Source organism: Trichomycterus rosablanca, chromosome 4 (genome assembly GCF_030014385.1).
Source record: "Trichomycterus rosablanca isolate fTriRos1 chromosome 4, fTriRos1.hap1, whole genome shotgun sequence".
In the NCBI taxonomy this organism is placed as follows: domain Eukaryota; kingdom Metazoa; phylum Chordata; class Actinopteri; order Siluriformes; family Trichomycteridae; genus Trichomycterus; species Trichomycterus rosablanca.
This window is the reverse complement of record NC_085991.1, coordinates 24355422-24373178: the sequence shown is the minus strand read 5'-3', so window position 1 is coordinate 24373178 and position 17757 is coordinate 24355422. Positions and strand designations below refer to the sequence as shown.

General features: G+C 41.5%; 1 protein-coding gene and 1 long non-coding RNA gene across 6 annotated transcripts in view; one reads left to right on the top strand and one right to left on the bottom strand.

Annotated features, from left to right (window-relative positions):
- Positions 1-17311, bottom strand: part of unm_hu7910 (un-named hu7910) — a 74510-nt gene extending 57199 nt beyond the window's left edge. For 2 of the 5 annotated variants that reach the window (XM_062994030.1, XM_062994031.1), the window contains exons 1-2: positions 11056-11177; positions 6582-6731 (exon numbers count right to left, since the gene is read on the bottom strand). In XM_062994030.1, the coding sequence (XP_062850100.1) occupies positions 6582-6731; positions 11056-11101 (196 nt within the window). In that variant the 5' untranslated portion in view covers positions 11102-11177. Of the gene's footprint in view, positions 1-2282; positions 2376-6581; positions 6732-11055; positions 11178-17164 lie in introns of those variants that run through there. The other 3 variants (XM_062994028.1, XM_062994027.1, XM_062994029.1) reach the window with 3 other exon arrangements.
- Positions 2904-3987, top strand: LOC134312245 (uncharacterized). Its single transcript, XR_010011523.1, has 3 exons — positions 2904-2995; positions 3460-3585; positions 3674-3987. It is a non-coding gene; the product is annotated as an uncharacterized LOC134312245 (long non-coding RNA).
- Positions 17312-17757: the final 446 nt, after the last annotated feature.

Below are 17757 nucleotides of genomic sequence, written 5' to 3'. Positions count from 1 at the left end.
CATTTAAATCTGGAAATGAGAGAAATCTTGAAATGATTAATCATTATATATATATGTTATATACAATTATTAGTTATGCACTTTTTTTTTTCCTTCATCATACTTCATTGGCAATATATCTGTCAATCTATGTACATTGCCTGTATGATTCTCTACCTCATCACAGACCATGTTCCATCAGACGTGTGCAGATGTGACTGAGAATCTGCTGTATGTCTCTGAGTTCAGACACATTAGGATTTGCCCCTCTGCTGACAACCTGAGCATAGGTCAGTGTTCCAGGCTGGGTCTGGAGTTTCTGAGCAATTGATGCTGGGTCCTGGGAGAAGGATGCACTGTGAGTATCCATGGTGACTGTTGGTGCTGGTGTTGGTGGAGGACCAGTGTTCCCATGGTGTCTCTTCGTCCTGCCTGGCTGTGGAAGATAATGAGGAATGTGGTACTGCCGCATTAGATGGGGGGCTTGTGGAGATGCTCCTTCTGTAGGTCTTGGGGTGCGTTTTGGTGGTGGTGGGTTGTTTGGATTTCGTCCAGCATTGTGTTGGAAGGTGCTGAAGTTGCGGGCCAGTGTGATGTCTTTTAGTGTTTTTGCAAAAACAGGAACTACCTCTTTGAATAGATGGACGTGGTCATAGAGGCAGGTAGTATCTAGAGTCGGGTGATGGGCGAGGTGAGTGTTTGGCCGGAGAGCACATTCCCTGGAGATACTGGTGTTGATCTTCTGAATTGTGTATGGATGAAAATCTTTGCGAGGCAGCAGGGTGGAGACGATGATCTTTGAATTAGTGAAGGTATTGCTGGCCTTCTCTATTACTGCTCTCAGGGATGAAGCCACTCTCTCGTTGAGCCCTGAGGTCATTTGTCCCAGTGTGGATTATGATGTGGCTTGGTGATCTTAGTTTTGCCTCTGCGAGTAGCTCCAGTGCTTTTTGAGTAGTTGGGCACCAGAGCTTAACCACTCTGTGTCTGGGAAAAAGTTTTTTCTCATTGATGAATTTCCCATTTGAGTCAATTAACAAGACAATGTCATACTCATCTGGAATTCTCCTTTCTCTCTTTGTATCCTGGATGTTGGGCTCTAGATGTTCTTGTTGGTTGTTGAGAGTTAGTGGTTGGAGTTGGAGGAGGCTGTTGTGGGCTGGTGGTTGGAGTTGGAGGAGGCTGTTGTGGGCTGGTGGTTGGAGTTGGAGAAAGCTGTTGAGAGCTGGTGGGGGTTAGATGTGAGTGCTGAAGCTGGGTGGAGTTCTCTGTCAGAGGAGTCTGGTGCTGACTAAAGGAGAGTAGCTTTTCTCTCAGACTCTGTACTATGTTGTCTCTCTGTCTCAACTCCTCTCTTAGTGTAGACATCTCCTTCTTGTGGTTGTCTCTGTCTTTCTCTCTGTCCCTTTGTAGTTCTCTCACCTGCTCTCTCAGTGCTGCCAGCTCTTTTAGATAGTTCTCCTTGTCTTTCTTTGGTTGTTCAAATGGCTGCTGCTTTAGGACCTTCTCTCGAAGCTGTACTAACTCTACCTCCAGTAGTGTGAAGTGCTCCTTCATCAAGTTAATGGAGGTGTAGAGTGAAGCATGTTGGTTCTTCTGCTCCTGAGCAGGAGGCTCTGTGGGCTCTGTTGTGGTACTGTATAGGGGGGCACGGTCTTCTTTCTGCAGAGTGTTTTCATTTAACTTTTCTTGCTCTGCAATTTCTCTAAGATTACTAAATGAGCCCTGAAATTCACTCAAGTTTCCCTGTATCATGACAGTTCCGTTTTTGTATATGTTGACTGTGGTCATAACTGTCTCAGTGTCATTAGGGTCTTTTATTTTCACTTTCCATCCGTTACAGATTCCCTCTTTTTTCACAGATGAGTAGCAGGAGATTAGAGCTTTATGCCATGAGCTTGGGTAGTCTGAATAGAAGATGAGATTGCTGGCTTCACCAGTTTTACAAAGATCTGCAAACAGAGTTTCTGGCTTTTCCTTCAGGAGCTTTTGCTTAAACTGTTTTTTTGGCAGTTTCACTCTTTATTTCAGGAGGGTAAATAACTGGGCAGTACTGGACTGGACTGCAGAGTGGAGCTACACACTCCACAGAGCAGGGGGGGATAGGTGACAGTTCTGATTGGCTCATTCTGAACAGCTCATGTGTATATTTGGTGGTTCGGAATGTTGAGAAATTTCAAATTTCAAATGTCAGCTGCCAACTGTCACTTTAGCCTTTAGCTTATCCTGCAGTTTTAATGACTTCAATAATGGATTTTTCTTTCTTTCTTGTGCTCCAATTTTTAAAAAAATATATCACTCACAGTACTGCAGATGTTTGTGATGATCCTGAAAGACATGAACGTTCCTCTAATTGCAGTTATTTCTCCTATAGTGATTTCTCTCCTACTCTGCTGCTCTGTCTGGATGTGAAGTCTCTTGTAGTCGACTTGATATCTTCCAATATCTCACAGATTTTTGTCGATTTTTGTCCCGATTGTTAAACTTTCTACTTAAAATCACTTTATCCAAGTGGTTTTCTAAGATTGGTTCAGATTTTCTCTCATTTCAAAACAAAAAAAAACATAGAAATCTGGGAGCTCATAGAGACATGACTTCTCTTTAGAATCTTCTCTCTCTCTCTCTCTCTCTCTCTCTCTCTCTCTCTCTCTCTCTCTCTCTCTATCTCTCTCTATCGCTCTCTATCGCTCTCTCTCTCTCTCTCTCTATCTCTCTATCTCTCTATCTCTCTATCTCTCTATCTACACAGCAAAAACTGGAGTGTTGAGATTTCAGAGTTAAACATTTCAGAGTTGATTTTCACTCTCAAAGTGTCATTTTAACACATTCGGATTTAAATTGTGTTCAGTGTTGGAGTTATTTGGCAGAGTTGATTGGATCAGTGTTAACCTAACTTAGGTTAACTTAAACTCCGTTATCTAAACTTAAACTTCATTAAACTCTGCCCATGCATTTTACTTCTTCGGTTGGAGACAGGGAGACGATGGCACCATTTTCCTCCTCTCAAGTTTACGCGGTAAGTGTAATTAATTCAGTCTTAATGAAAGTATACATTGATGATGATATTGTCAGTCTAAAACACAGCTGTACTGAAGGATGTGTGTGTGAGAGTGAGGAGAAAGTTTCTGTTGTAAGTACACCGCACAAATTGACTGCAGCTGATTGCTGCCACTTAAGTTACATCAGCTGCTTTTGGTCCTGTGTGATTTTTTGTTTGCGTGTTTAGCCGTCTAGTCAGCTAGGTTAGCAAGCTAAATGACTTGTTTTCTCCCTGCCTGATGGGGAACTGTGTACTGTAAACTGTGTACTGTGGTTGTTTTGTGTTCTTTTTTCAATGATTATTCTGGGCAAATGGTTAACATATTGGTGGCTCATATGATTGATAATCATGGGTAAGTGTGTTCCATATTCTTTTTATTTGTGTCAAATAACTGCATGACAATTGCATAAATTTAAATTAGATATTTAATCTCTTTTCAGATTAAATGAGAATCTGAGAAGATGATGAGGGAGATTTTTTAGCACTGCCAGAAACTTGTTAATGATCCAGGCAGAAGTACTGATGTCCTTTCCACCTTCCCAAGATTTCTGGATACAAAAGGATTGGTAAGTTTGGAATTATGTTTACTGGGTTGAAATTAAGCATCTAATGTAGTAGTACAACTAGTAGTTTAAAATTAATTCTTTATTAAAGGCTGATCAAGACTCTCCTGTTTTGATGACAAGACGGAATGCGTTCTTCAAGCCAAATATCATAAAAGAGGCCAAGAGGCTCACTTCAACACCAGAGCTGCGTGACGTGTTGCAGTCAGCAGAAAGTTCACCATGAAGTGATCCTGAGTCGACATGTGTTCACCTTTCATAACTTTCTAATTATAGACTAGTTTATACACTGGACAATCATTGTCTGTTTACTGTTCTTAATAGATGTCTCTTCATTGTTACTTATCTGGACACTACTGCACTTTAACTGTATTATATGTAAATAATCTCTATCTTCTGGTTCGATGCTACTGCATTTCGTTGGCTCTGTACTTGTACTCTGCACAATGACAATAAAGTTGAATCTAATCTAATAATTGCAGTCTTTTTTTGCATTAATCCATGCATTCATTATTGTAGAGTTTAATATTGTTTGTTTATTCTCTGTTTTGTTTATCTTGTTTATCTGATTTAAGGGAAAATCTGACCAATAGATAGACATTTCAAAACTCAACACCTCTCTGTAGAAGTATTAAATTTGATGAATTTTCCATTATTTGATTGTGACTGTCTTCAGCCTATGACCAACAAATGCCCCCCCTGTTATTGCTTTTGCATCTTCAACCACCACCAACAGGAAAAATAAATGTTATTTTTGAAATTATTTGGTGTATTGGAATTAATTCTTCGTATTACTAGAAGAATAATTTAGGGAGTTAAATGAACACTACTGAAATAGCAAAATATAACTCTATATAACTATAGAACCCAACAGTGGTTGCATAGCAGAGCCTGGATTTGAACCACCAATCTTCCAGTTGATAGCCCAAAGCTCTACCCACTAGGCTACCACTATCCAAGTTCAGCCAAGGTTTGTACTCCCTTAGTTACTTTAACTCTGTTTAGAGTTAAAACAGGAACTCTGACAAGGTGTTAAACATTGAACTATTTTGAAAGTGTTGATTTAACTCTTAAGAGTGTGGAGCTACAGTATATAAACCCTGAAAGTGTTAAAATCAACTCTGTGGGAGTTAATTCAACACTGGACTTTTTGCTGTGCATCATCTATCTATCTATCAATCATTGTAACACTTACATAGTACACTGAACCAGCCTTACCTTGACTTAAATATTAAAATGTTGACAATATTTGTGGAAGCACCGTTAGCCCTGTAACTATACAATAAAACTAACTTGGGGTTTTTATTCAGTATAATGCAGTTCATCACCAATCTAAAAACATAAGTTACGTCTTGCGGATGTGTTAGTTGCTATTTAAAAAAAAGTTATTCTGATAAGGGCTGGGTTAATGCGAGGCATGCTCACAGGCAGCAGAGGCACATACCTACCAACAGTGGTCCAGTAAGGGACAAAGGGACAATCCACAATCAAGGTTTTCGAGTGGCAAGACTCATTGATGCCAGAGGACATGAAGGCTACAGAGTCTAATACGAACCGACATAAAGACTATTGTGGCTTAATGGTTAAGGTCAGGGGTGGGCAATTAAATTTTCCAAGGGGCCACATAAGAAACTGGTACTCTTGTGGAGGGCCGGACCAGTAAGGTTAACTTAATTCTGCTCAATATTAATTTTATCTCTTTATTTACATTTACATTTTCAGCATTTAGCGTTGACGTCTTTATCCAAAGCGACTTACATTACAGTTACAGTATACAGTCTGAGCAATTGAGGGTTAAGGGCCTTGCTCAAGGGCCCAACAGCAGCAACCTGGCAGTGGAGGGGCTTGAACCAGCGACCTTGTATTTACTAGTCCAGTACCTTAAGCACTAGGCTACAACTGCCCACTCTTTATGAGAAGCAGTAAATTGTGCAGTTCTAATAAGCTGTTAATGTTTTGATGTTACAATCAGAAAATTAGAAGTAGGCCGAGAAAAACATCAATATTATTTTACTATTTAAACAAACAAATGCAAAAAAAACAAATGTGAACAAATGTGCAGGTTTTTAAACTATTTTGTTTTGAGTCTAATTACCACATTTGTTTTTCAGTCCTTTGTTATTGTTGGATATTCTTTTTAAAATCCCAAAGCTGGTCCTGACTGCTTTAGTTCTGGATGTGTTAAACTTTATAAAAAGTCCTTGCTGCTTTTGTAGTTTAGTTAGTGAAGCTTCAGGTGTGACGCTCCGCATCGTTCATGTTGTTGTATTTCTCTGTTTAGTACCGCAATTTAGAGCCTAAATTGTGATCGTTAAACAGCTTTACACCTGACTTCAGTAAATAAATACTTCAGAAGTTCATGTCTTGTTAAAAACTCCACCATCAGACACACTCAGTTCTGTTCGCATCACGGTGAAGCTGATACACTCGCGCACACACGTAAATCGAAACTTACGGAAATGTAAAGACATAGCGCTCCCGTCAAAATCAATCCTGTTATATTGCATGTTTGATGTACATTTATTTACATCTCATTTTTAATTGCCTCGAACCTCATGCGGGCTGGTTAGGGATGTCTCGGGTTAGGGTTAGGGTTAGGGCCGTACAATGCCCAGGTCTGGTTAAGGTAATAGACTAGTGATCAGTGCCACCAAACTGCCACTGTTGAGCCTTTGACCAAGGCCTCCAAATGCATTCCTTAAATTTTGATAATGTAAATGTGAATTAATGGAAGCAAATGTTTGTATTAAGTATTTTAAAAAGTATTTCCATTTTAAAGCTCTCTCACTTTAAAATATTTTAGATACATTTTGTAGGTATAAAATGAATTTTCACTCTTTCACCAAAGGTGATAACCACAGAACCACCTGACATACTGACATAATTTAGTGGTCTGCAGGTTAAGATTTTTAAACACTCTTCTGATTTTTCATAAATAGATTCTAAATGAAAATATATTCAGAGTATGTTTGTCCAAAGTCCAAAAAGTAAAGACCTACCTGCAACACTGTTGTAATCAACTATATCAAACCAGACAACTCCCACAGACATCCAGGCACCCAGCATAGCCAGGACTATGATCCAGCTAAAGATCGAGTATCCTTCTGCTTTCTTCGGGCTCTTGCTGGCAGCGGGCACTGCCTGAGGCTCTGTACAAAAACAGACAAACAGATCCAATGATAGACAAGACACTTTACATAAGCAAAGCTGGAGATACACATTAAGCTCAGAGATCAAAATAGCCATGAAGGGAAATGTTCACATTGTTTAGAAGCGGAAACCCAGTTAATGCAGGGGAATACTTATGTAAGTGTAATAAATGGGACAGAGCCCAAGTTTAAGAAAGCTGGAGTGAATAAAAGTGAAGTGAATGGAGTTAAGGAATTAGAATTAGAATTTAAACCAGTAGGGTATACATCTAAACGTTTTAGGTTTTTAAAGGGTTTAGGGCATAGGTGTGGTTGTTAAATGCAGTCATATTAGACAAAGTACACAGGCTTAAAAAAATACTAGTAAATTGAAGTAATTAGTGTATATTACATCTGCTGACAGCTGTGCTAAAATACCAAATGCTCAAACAAGCATCAGGTCAAGCAAGATTAGTCTCCATACTGTTAAGAACAGAGTATGTGTCAATAAAAGCAAATCAAGTACACAATAATAATGACACGATAGATATACATTGCAGTTTGAAAGATCATGTAATAAATAATTTCCAATTACAACAGTAAAACTGTTCAAACTGGTACTGTTAGGGATGCAGAGATTATAGAATGCCCTTATTTGTCATATATACATATCCAGGTGTACCGTACACCGAAATTATTTCTTTACATATCCCAGCATATGCCAGCTTGTTTGGAAGCTGGGGTCAGAGCGCAGAGTCAGCTATTATATGGCACCCCTGGAGCAGAGAGGGTTAAGGGCCTTGCTCAAGGGCCCAACAGTGACAGCATGACAGAGCCGGGATTCTAACTCCCAGCCTTTCGATTGATAGCTCTACCCACTAGGCTACCACTGTTTCATTAACAATATGGTGCAAGTATTAAAATGTAGAGTGTTGGTCAGAAGCCATAATGATTAGTTGTCCGAAATTCATTTAAAAATGTCAGTATTTATATTAAAGATACTGCATATCTTTTTGAAATACATCCAAGGAGAGCACGTCACTGTACACGCCTCTTCTGACACCGACACGTGCACAGCCCTCCTCTTCTCGCCCCTGCATTCTGCACAGGCGTTTCTTCCGCCAATCAAGGTCCTTACACAGCGTACGAAGATCCCACCCACCCACACATAGTCCGGCCCCCACCCTGCAGATAAGGTGGCCAATTAGTATCTGCTGCAGGCACTGCCAATTATGCCCGCTAGATGGTGCCCAGCCGACTGGTGGCAACACCGAGTTTCGAACCGAGGAGTTCAGAATCTCGGCGTTGATGTGCTAGCGGAATATCCTGCTGCACCACCTGGGTGTCATTTTAATATTATTAATAATAAATACTACAATGTACATTAACAGTAAGAGTAAGGAATAATAATGGTGTTTGTTGTGTGCAAGTTGGACCTGGACTGGAGTCAAATACTTTTGTCCATATAGTGTAACAAGTTAGTGATCATATGTATTACTTTATCATCTAGCACTCCCATTATATATTCACATGCAAGTATTTTCAGTCAGAAATACAATCATTCATGCCAGGTAAAGAAACAGCTGATCATCAGAAACACACAAATAAGCCAAAACATTAGGACCAGCCACCTAATATGCAGTCAGAACAGGTCCAACCCACTGAGACATGCAATGCATCCGAAATCGCATACTTCCATACTGAACAGTATGCGAAAGTATGCAAGAGCGGGTAGTGTGTTCAAAAACAGTATGTGAAAAGTACCCTGATGACCTGCTGCATGGGCAGGCATTTTTGAGTATGCAAACACAGCACACTACAGTCTGATATTCTATTCCATAATTCAACTGGAGCTGCAAAGACGTTCGAAGCGGAAGAAGAAAGACGGAAATTTTGGCGAATGGGGCTTTTAATGATTAGTGTGGTGATGTAATGTCATGAATCATGTGACGCTGGTAAGACGGTGGACGTAGTACGTTCGAGGTTGTGTACATACTACACACTTGCATACTGAAAGCGCTTACTGCTTTACCGGCCGAGCAGTGCGCACTGCCTCGAATTTAGTACATACTGTTTAAGTATGCGATTTCAGACGCAGCGATGGACTTCACAAGATATCTTAATGGGTGTGTTCGAAAACATAGTGAGCTCTCTACATAGACAGCATTTTACGTCATCCTACGTGCGCTCCCGAGAAGGCGGCTGTTCGAATTCTTAGATGCCTTAAAATGCTGTCTAGTAAGGTACCTTAAATCAGAACAGCATTTTGACTGAATAATGAGGGAGCATTCGATGCTGCCTTAATGGTGAAGGCAATCCCAGCATTCAGTGTGGCACAACTTTTCTCAGAAAAATAACAAATATGGTGGATGGTGCGGAAAACATTATTTTCAAACGTAAATAAATGATTTTTAATTTTGTGTACAAGTGTTGTTTATTTGCAAATTTGGGCTCGTCAGCAAATTTTATTTATTTATTTTTTTAATGTTTCCCCTTTTTCTCCCCCTTTATCGCATTCAGTTGTTCAATTTGCATCGTTTCCTCTCTGTCTATGCCGAACCCTGCCCTGACAGAGGAGATCGAAGCTAACCCATATCCCCTCCGAAACATGGGCAGCAGCCGGATGCATTTTTGCCACCTGCACATTGATGAGTTTGGCGCCACCTAGCGTTGCATGCGGAGAGACACACCCTAAGGGCACTCTTCCTCATCTCTGTGCAGGCGCCTCTAATCAGCCGGCAGAGGTCGTAATCGCATTCTGACAGAGAGAGACCCACATCCGGTTCTTTGTCCCACCCCCCCACTGAGCAACCGGCCAATTGTTGCTCATACAGCCACTCAGCTTCTAACCGGTTAAGCAGAGCTGGATTCGATACTACGTACTCAGAATCCAGCCCTGGTTGCAGCGTGTCTATTTTACCGCTGCGCCACCTGAGCGGCGGCTCGTCAGCAAATTTTGTTTTCGGTACACAGAGGGAGATGTTAGCTGACATGATAGCGTGTTGTGCCACCCCATCCCATTGGTTTGAATGGCATGAGGCTAACTGTGTTAGCTTAATAAGCGAAAACTGATGGAATCGCTGTCTAAGTAGTGCGTTCGAAAAACCTGACTTGAAAGTCGCTGACTTATTAGAATCCTCTCTACTTAGGCAGCTGCCTATGTAGGCAGTAAGACAGCAAGGCAGCTCACTACTCTACTCGAACTACACTATTCGAACAGACCCAGTGAGTCCTGTAGTATCTGCTACTATGACATTACCAGCGGGTCCTTTAACTTCCGTATTCTGTGCTGCGTCCTAATGTGCATCGTGTTGCCATTTCTAACCGACTGTCCCAAAAATCTAAGAAAAAACAGGATTCGTCCATTGCGCTGATGTCCAGTTCTGAAGCCTGCATGATGGCTGTAGATGTGTTTGACAATGGACAGGAGTTAGTACAAGGACCAGCCACTATGCAACCCCATAAACAGAGGAATTCGATGCACTGTGTTGTGATACATTCACCTCATCACCAGTATTTAAATAATCCACAATTCGACCTCTGTAGATCTTCTGTTGGTCCGTACCAGATGCCATAGCCTTTGTGTACTCCGGTATCAATAAGTCTTGCCCAACCAACAACCTGTGGATGGTCTGTGGCTTGTCCCTCCTCAGACCACTCTCAGTGGGTACTCACTAAAGCTGCCAATGAGCACTTAAACCCATTCATCTGGTCATAATAACTTGGCCCTATCAAAGTTACTCAGGTCTTTACGCTGTTCATATCTGCTACATTCAACACAAATCAAACATGGAATATTTCCTTGACCCCGACATGCAGAACTGTGGAATAAGCGCTGCTGTGCACATTTTTTGTTGAAGTTGTAATGTTTTGGTTGATCGGTATGCATTCAATCCCATTTAATCCCAATTAGACAATTAGCTCATCTACACAGTCTCAGTTATGACCAAACATGGATAAGCAGCCTGTCAGGATATCTACAACATAGCATCTGTGTATAAATAAAGAGTGTCTGTGTGTGTGACAGCGAGACAGAATACAAAACAGCTGTACACTCTCAGCTCAAGGTTGCACTGTCAGTAAATTAGGCCAGATTTGCAGGTGACATGCACGACACAATACAAACAAAAACCCACAATATACACAATAAAAAACAAGAAATTCATTTATAAACTAGTGTAACTCATGAAGCCAATCACACAAAACGTTCACACGCACTACATTTACAAAGCAGGTGAGTTTCAGCCACACCAAATCAGGCTTATAGTGTTTGTCCGACAAGGGCTCACACATGCCAGTCCAGCCAATCGTTCCTTTTCCAGCATTCCCAGCTAATCCAATCTACCTGCCACATCTGCCATTTTGGGACCGTCGGCTTCGGTTCCCTGCATCTCTGCAAAGTTTTAGACTAAGCGCTCCTGAAGAAACCTGTAAGGGAAAAGCAAAGACTTGTTTGCTCGGTCACAGCCGTGCTCGCTGGCTCAGCTGCAATCCGATCCACACTCTGCCCACCGGGTATTTTTAGTGTCGCTGTCACCACGCTCTTTGCACTGGGCCTCATATGGAGACGACAGAGTATAGTGGTTCCTCACTTGCATGCATGCCCACGATTTGACGTATGCACACTGGGCACACCTCTATAGCCAGAAGGTACAGGGACACCAGAAAAGTGGAAGCAAATTAAACACACAAGTCTATATTTGCTGGTCAGACAAACTTTCACCCACATATACAGTACACACACTTACATTCTCGATCTCCCTCACTCTCATACAAACATACACTCACTCACACACTCACACAGACATTGCTTTTAACCCAGATGCTTAGTCTGAGTGTCTGGGTAAAAATGATTAAAGCCACATTCTTCCTAAAACATGAACATGCTCTTTCTCTCACACGCATAAGTGCACACGCACACATACATACTTTGTAGTTCTACAATTAATGACTGTAGTCCATCTGTTTCTCTGCATGCTTTGTTAGCCCCCTTTCATGCTGTTCTTCAATGGTCAGAACTCTCCCAGGACCACTACAGAGCAGGTATTATTTAGGTGGTGGATCATTCTCAGCACTGCAGTGACACTGACATGGTGGTGGTGTGTTAGTGTGTGTTGTGCTGGTACGAGTGGATCAGACACAGCAGCGCTGCTGGTGGAGTTTTTAAACACCTCACTGTCACTGCTGGACTGAGAATAGTCCACCAACCAAAAATATATCCAGTCAACAGCGCCCTGTGGGCAGCGTCCTGTGACCACTGATGAAGGTCTAGAAGATGACCAACTCAAACAGCAGCAATAGATGATCTACAAGGTGGACCAACTAGGTAGGAGTGGACAGTGAGTGGACACGGTATTTAAAAACTCCAGCAGCGCTGCTGTGTCTGATGCACTTATACCAGCACAACACACACTAACACACCACCAGTGTCACTGCAGTGCTGAGAATGAAGTGCTGAGAATTACTCCTAAAAACATGAATATGCTCTTTCTCTCACACGCATATGTGCATACATGTACGTGCATGCGCACAAACACACACACACACATACATACACACACAGTGACATTCTCTATCTCACACACACACACACACATACACTGACATTCTCTATCTCACACACACACACACACAGACATTCTCTATCTCACACACACACAGACACACACACACACACACACACACACACACACACACACACACACACACTGACATTCTCTATCTCTCTCACACACACACACACTGTCTGAGATGCTCAGTCTGAGAGTCTGGGTAAAAATGATTACACACACATTTCCTAAAAACATGAACATGCTCTTTCGCTCACACATATACAGGAGTTGGACAATGAAACTGAAACACCTGTCATTTTAGTGTGGGAGGTTTCATGGCTAAATTGGACCAGTCTGGTGGCCAATCTTCATTAATTGCACATTGCACCAGTAAGCGCAGAGTGTGAAGGTTCAATTAGCAGGGTAAGAGCACAGTTTTGCTCAAAATATTGCAATGCACACAACATTATGGGTGACATACCAGAGTTCAAAAGAGGACAAATTGTTGGTGCACGTCTTGCTGGCGCATCTGTGACCAAGACAGCAAGTCTTTGTGATGTATCAAGAGCCACGGTATCCAGGGTAATGTCAGCATACCACCAAGAAGGACAAACCACATCCAACAGGATTAACTGTGGACGCAAGAGGAAGCTGTCTGAAAGGGATGTTCGGGTGCTAACCCGGATTGTATCCAAAAAACATAAAACCACGGCTGCCCAAATCACGGCAGAATTAAATGTGCACCTCAACTCTCCTGTTTCCACCAGAACTGTCCGTCGGGAGCTCCACAGGGTCAATATACACGGCCGGGCTGCTATAGCCAAACCTTTGGTCACTCGTGCCAATGCCAAACATCGGTTTCAATGGTGCAAGGAGCGCAAATCTTGGGCTGTGGACAATGTGAAACATGTATTGTTCTCTGATGAGTCCACCTTTACTGTTTTCCCCACATCCGGGAGAGTTACGGTGTGGAGAAGCCCCAAAGAAGCGTACCACCCAGACTGTTGCATGCCCAGAGTGAAGCATGGGGGTGGATCAGTGATGGTTTGGGCTGCCATATCATGGCATTCCCTTGGCCCAATACTTGTGCTAGATGGGCGCATCACTGCCAAGGACTACCGAACCATTCTGGAGGACCATGTGCATCCAATGGCGGTGCTGTGTATCAGGATGACAATGCACCAATACACACAGCAAGACTGGTGAAAGATTGGTTTGATGAACATGAAAGTGAAGTTGAACATCTCCCATGGCCTGCACAGTCACCAGATCTAAATATTATTGAGCCACTTTGGGGTGTTTTGGAGAAGCGAGTCAGGAAACGTTTTCCTCCACCAGCATCACGTAGTGACCTGGCCACTATCCTGCAAGAAGAATGGCTTAAAATCCCTCTGACCACTGTGCAGGACTTGTATATGTCATTTCCAAGACCAATTGACGCTGTATTGGCCGCAAAAGGAGGCCCTACACCATACTAATAAATTATTGTGGTCTAAAACCAGGTGTTTCAGTTTCATTGTCCAACCCCTGTATGTGCACACAAACACACGCGCGCACACACATAGGCCTCAGAATACAGTGGATGATGGTAGACTGCAAAAAATAACACTTGCTGCATCCTGTGTTTAACCACAAGTCTCAAACAGAAAAGTCTGGTGGTTTAGTTCTGTCTATTTTGTCCCAGTTAATCCCCAATTATTATTTTTTTGTTGTGGATTTCAGAAGAAATAGTTTTTTAATTGTTGGATTACATCAAGGCTCACTGAGTCCTGACCTCAGCTCCACTGAACAGCTTTGGAGTGAACTGGAACATCAGTTGAGTTTTTCTTGACCAACCATGCAATGCTCTTTTGACTGAATGGACACAAATACCCACAGACATGTCTTGTGAAAAGCCTTCGCAAAAGAGTGGCTGATGTTATATCACAAGTAAAAAGTTTTATTACAATAACTGTTCAGCATTTCACTTTTGGATTAAAACTATTTCTTTGAAATGATGCAAAGGGTTAAATTCTATTGTGACATGCCTTTAACAGAATTAAATGCAGTTAAATGCATTAAAAAGCCACTGTACATTTTACACTGGTGTAGACTGTACTGCTATTCCAATTTCTATCTGCACACAGTCATTACACCATGATAAACATTATTACATTGTTAAACTGAAAAGATTACTGATTATTGTGATACGCATTTAAATAAAATAAAATAGATATTCAATATATATTTGTAATATTTACCAAACGTTACACATTAATTTGCCTGTCATTGGCTTACAAACATGTCAAAAGAAATGACTTGTATTTCATTGGTTCAAAACCACCACCTTCTGAGAGGACATTCAACACTTTATTGCTGAATGCCAAGCCCTGAAATGCTAGCTAATCACTAAGTTTTAATAACTGTTCATGCTGTCAACATGCCAAAAAGGAAAATGATGTACATCTCTGAGTGGTCAGCTCACCATCCATTTATTTCGAAGAGTAAACAAATAACAGTAACACAATCCAGAAAAGGACAACAATCTATTGCAGGGTCTCGATGATCCCCACCTCCTCAGACACAGCCAATCATGTCTGTATGTGGATACCCGGTCGGCCAGTAACATCGCTGGGGATTTGAACTCCGATTTGGATCCGAGAGGTAGTGGCCTAGCATAATTAACTGCTGCACTACTGAACACTTGCACACTTGAGACGTGAGATCTACTATTTCAGTCGACCTGAAGGTTGACCTGATTAATTTTCAAAAAGGCTTTGAAGCTTTTTTAATGCACTTTAGTTGCCTATATTGATATTCAGCATTACAGGGCAAGTGACTGAAAAATCACACTAACCTTATTCTGATGATTTGCACTGAATGCTGTCAGTCAGGTTTATGTAGTCTGGACAGTAGCTGCTGATGCCAATTCTCAAGCAAGCTTCCAAGTGTTTATCAGTAAGGGTGGAGCAATATTTAGACTTTATTATTTTCATGTGGGAAAAGGCTGTTTCACACAAGTAGGTTGATCCAAAAATGCTGTCAAATATGTGGCACATTTTCTTATGTGTGGATATTTTTCCTCAGTCAGCAAGTTCCAAAAGTATTCAGCAGATGCTCTTGACTTCATATAAATATCAGATTGTAGGGTTAAAATCGAACCGTGTTTGGTTTCTTTGTGCTTGGTTGCACACTCATCCTTAAAAACAGTGTAGGTGCAAACCTGCTACTGATGAATGAAAACTTTCTAGATTTGCATTGCTTTGGATGGGCTGAGGCGTAGCTATGGTAACAAACCGCAATTTAAAAAACAGTGGACACATTTCATGTCAATCACGTTGACCTGTTTGAATGAGGTTTGATCTACCAGCATGCACTGTGTGATCGACTGGTAGATCGCAATATACGTATTGGGCACCCCTGTTCTAAAGTATATCTATGCTTTAGAAGAGCCACATACTTTAGTGACATGGACTACACAAGTTGCTCCCTGTTGACCAGGGGCAGCTCGTTCCCTAGGGCGATCGGGCGACGCACCACCAAAGGGAAATTTTTCTATCACAGCTGTGACTGTTCTGGAGTCTGTCTTGCCTAGTAATAACGTAGTCCAATCAGCATCGAGTTGTGTTCCGTACAGTACCGCCCCTTTTGGGGCGACTTCAGTCTGACTGAAAATCGCCCCGGATTGCTCTCATAGACTCTCATGTTAAGGCTCTTTTTGTCGAACTGCAGGCGCTGCAATACATTCTGAATGGCTTCCGGGAGGGCTCGCACTTACGTGCTTGCGTCACACGTAACCTGGTGTCGCGACCTCATCACCATGACTACCATCACCTCAGTTCAGAGCAACTCCATCGTGTAATCAGGATAAATTAGCAACTTAAGAATTAGGACCACCCAGACCAAATTTAAATATCAAGTATCTACAAAGGGGGGGAAATCATATAAGTTACAAGTAAATTACAAGTAAGTAATATCATTTTTAAATTGTGAATTGTGATTGCACTTATTGTATCTCCACAATTGTTTAATTGTACTTCTTTATTCATTGCACATCAGCCCCGATGCCAATCTTTATTCTGGATCTGCTGCACCTAAAATAAAATGCTATCTGATGAAGACTGAATTAAAGTGTTAGTGTGAAGGCTTTACTTAATTTTATGATTAATGGTAAAGCTGGTCTCCCTCTAGGTTCAAAGTTATTTGTGAGGGCAAACTGACAGATGACTTAAGATGTTAATTATTTAAGCTTTAATTTACCCATTGAACGGGTCACCTTTGCCATCATCGCAACAATTGCCCCCCCTGAGAGATTTGGCAGGAGCCGCCACTGATGTTGACACAACTGTACTCTTAGATGAATGTCCAGTTTTGGTGAGCCTGTGCCCACTGTAAGCTCAGACTTTTTTACAGACTTAGTGGGCATGTAAAGTGGCTATTTAAATTAACACAGCCTTGCTGTTTTCTTAGATCAGTCTGTCCACTGTCCTCTTCTGCAATTTTGCACCATTTTGCGTAAACTCTTCAGCAAGCAAATCCCAGAAAAACCGCATGAATAACCAGGTGTTTCTAATAAAGTGGCCGGCACTTTATTTATGTACCTTATTTACATTTAAAACTGGTGCAAATGTAACCCGTAACTAATCCTAATCCTAAAGGTTTGAGTGATGAACGCATTTCTACTCTGAGTCCTAACATCAGTAAAATAAGTAATATACAAAGTGAAGGTAAAAAGTAACGCATGTGTTTATATTGCATACTTTGCAGGCTGCGTACCAAAGCATACGCATACTACCCTACTAAATAGTACGCCATATCCGTACGCTATCGATGCCACCATTACTAAATATGCATACTACTTAGTAGGGTAGTATGGATTCTGGTCCATAGCCTTGCACTTGTGTAACAGAGAGGCACAGTTACCTTTTTTACTTTGTTTGCGAGCAGGTTTCTTATGGCCCATTGCGAAAAGGCTGGATGCAGTACAGTCCACTGTAAAACTCGATCTTTATTCCAACTTTTCAGACTTCAGCGTTAAAACAGTTCACTGATTTAGAATAAGTAAGAACTAAAACTATCAGTACTGCAGGAAATCTGTCTGACGTTTACGCATTGATTTAGTCCTGCCTCTAAAAAATTTAGCAGAGTACAGGATGTAGCCAATCAGAGTTTAGCTCTTTCTCTGAGAGCGAATCACGTGAATCCTTCTCTCTGATCCCACCCCATGATGGAACTTCGGGAGTCGGGAGATTTTCTCGCGAGAGTTTGTCCTCTATGGAAAAGCACACTGCTTTGGGAATCTAACGATGAAAGTCATCAGTATTGTGGTGGGTTTGGTGCCACCGGACGATGCTAAATCATTGCATGCCAACGTGCTTTTACATACCACTCATCCACTCTTACTATTAATGAGCTTGAATCATATTTGAACTACATCCTCTGCTTTTAACATGTATTTTACCCACATGAGAATAAAACCTGTAGGTTTGAGGCTGCCATGCCAACAGTGCCATTTC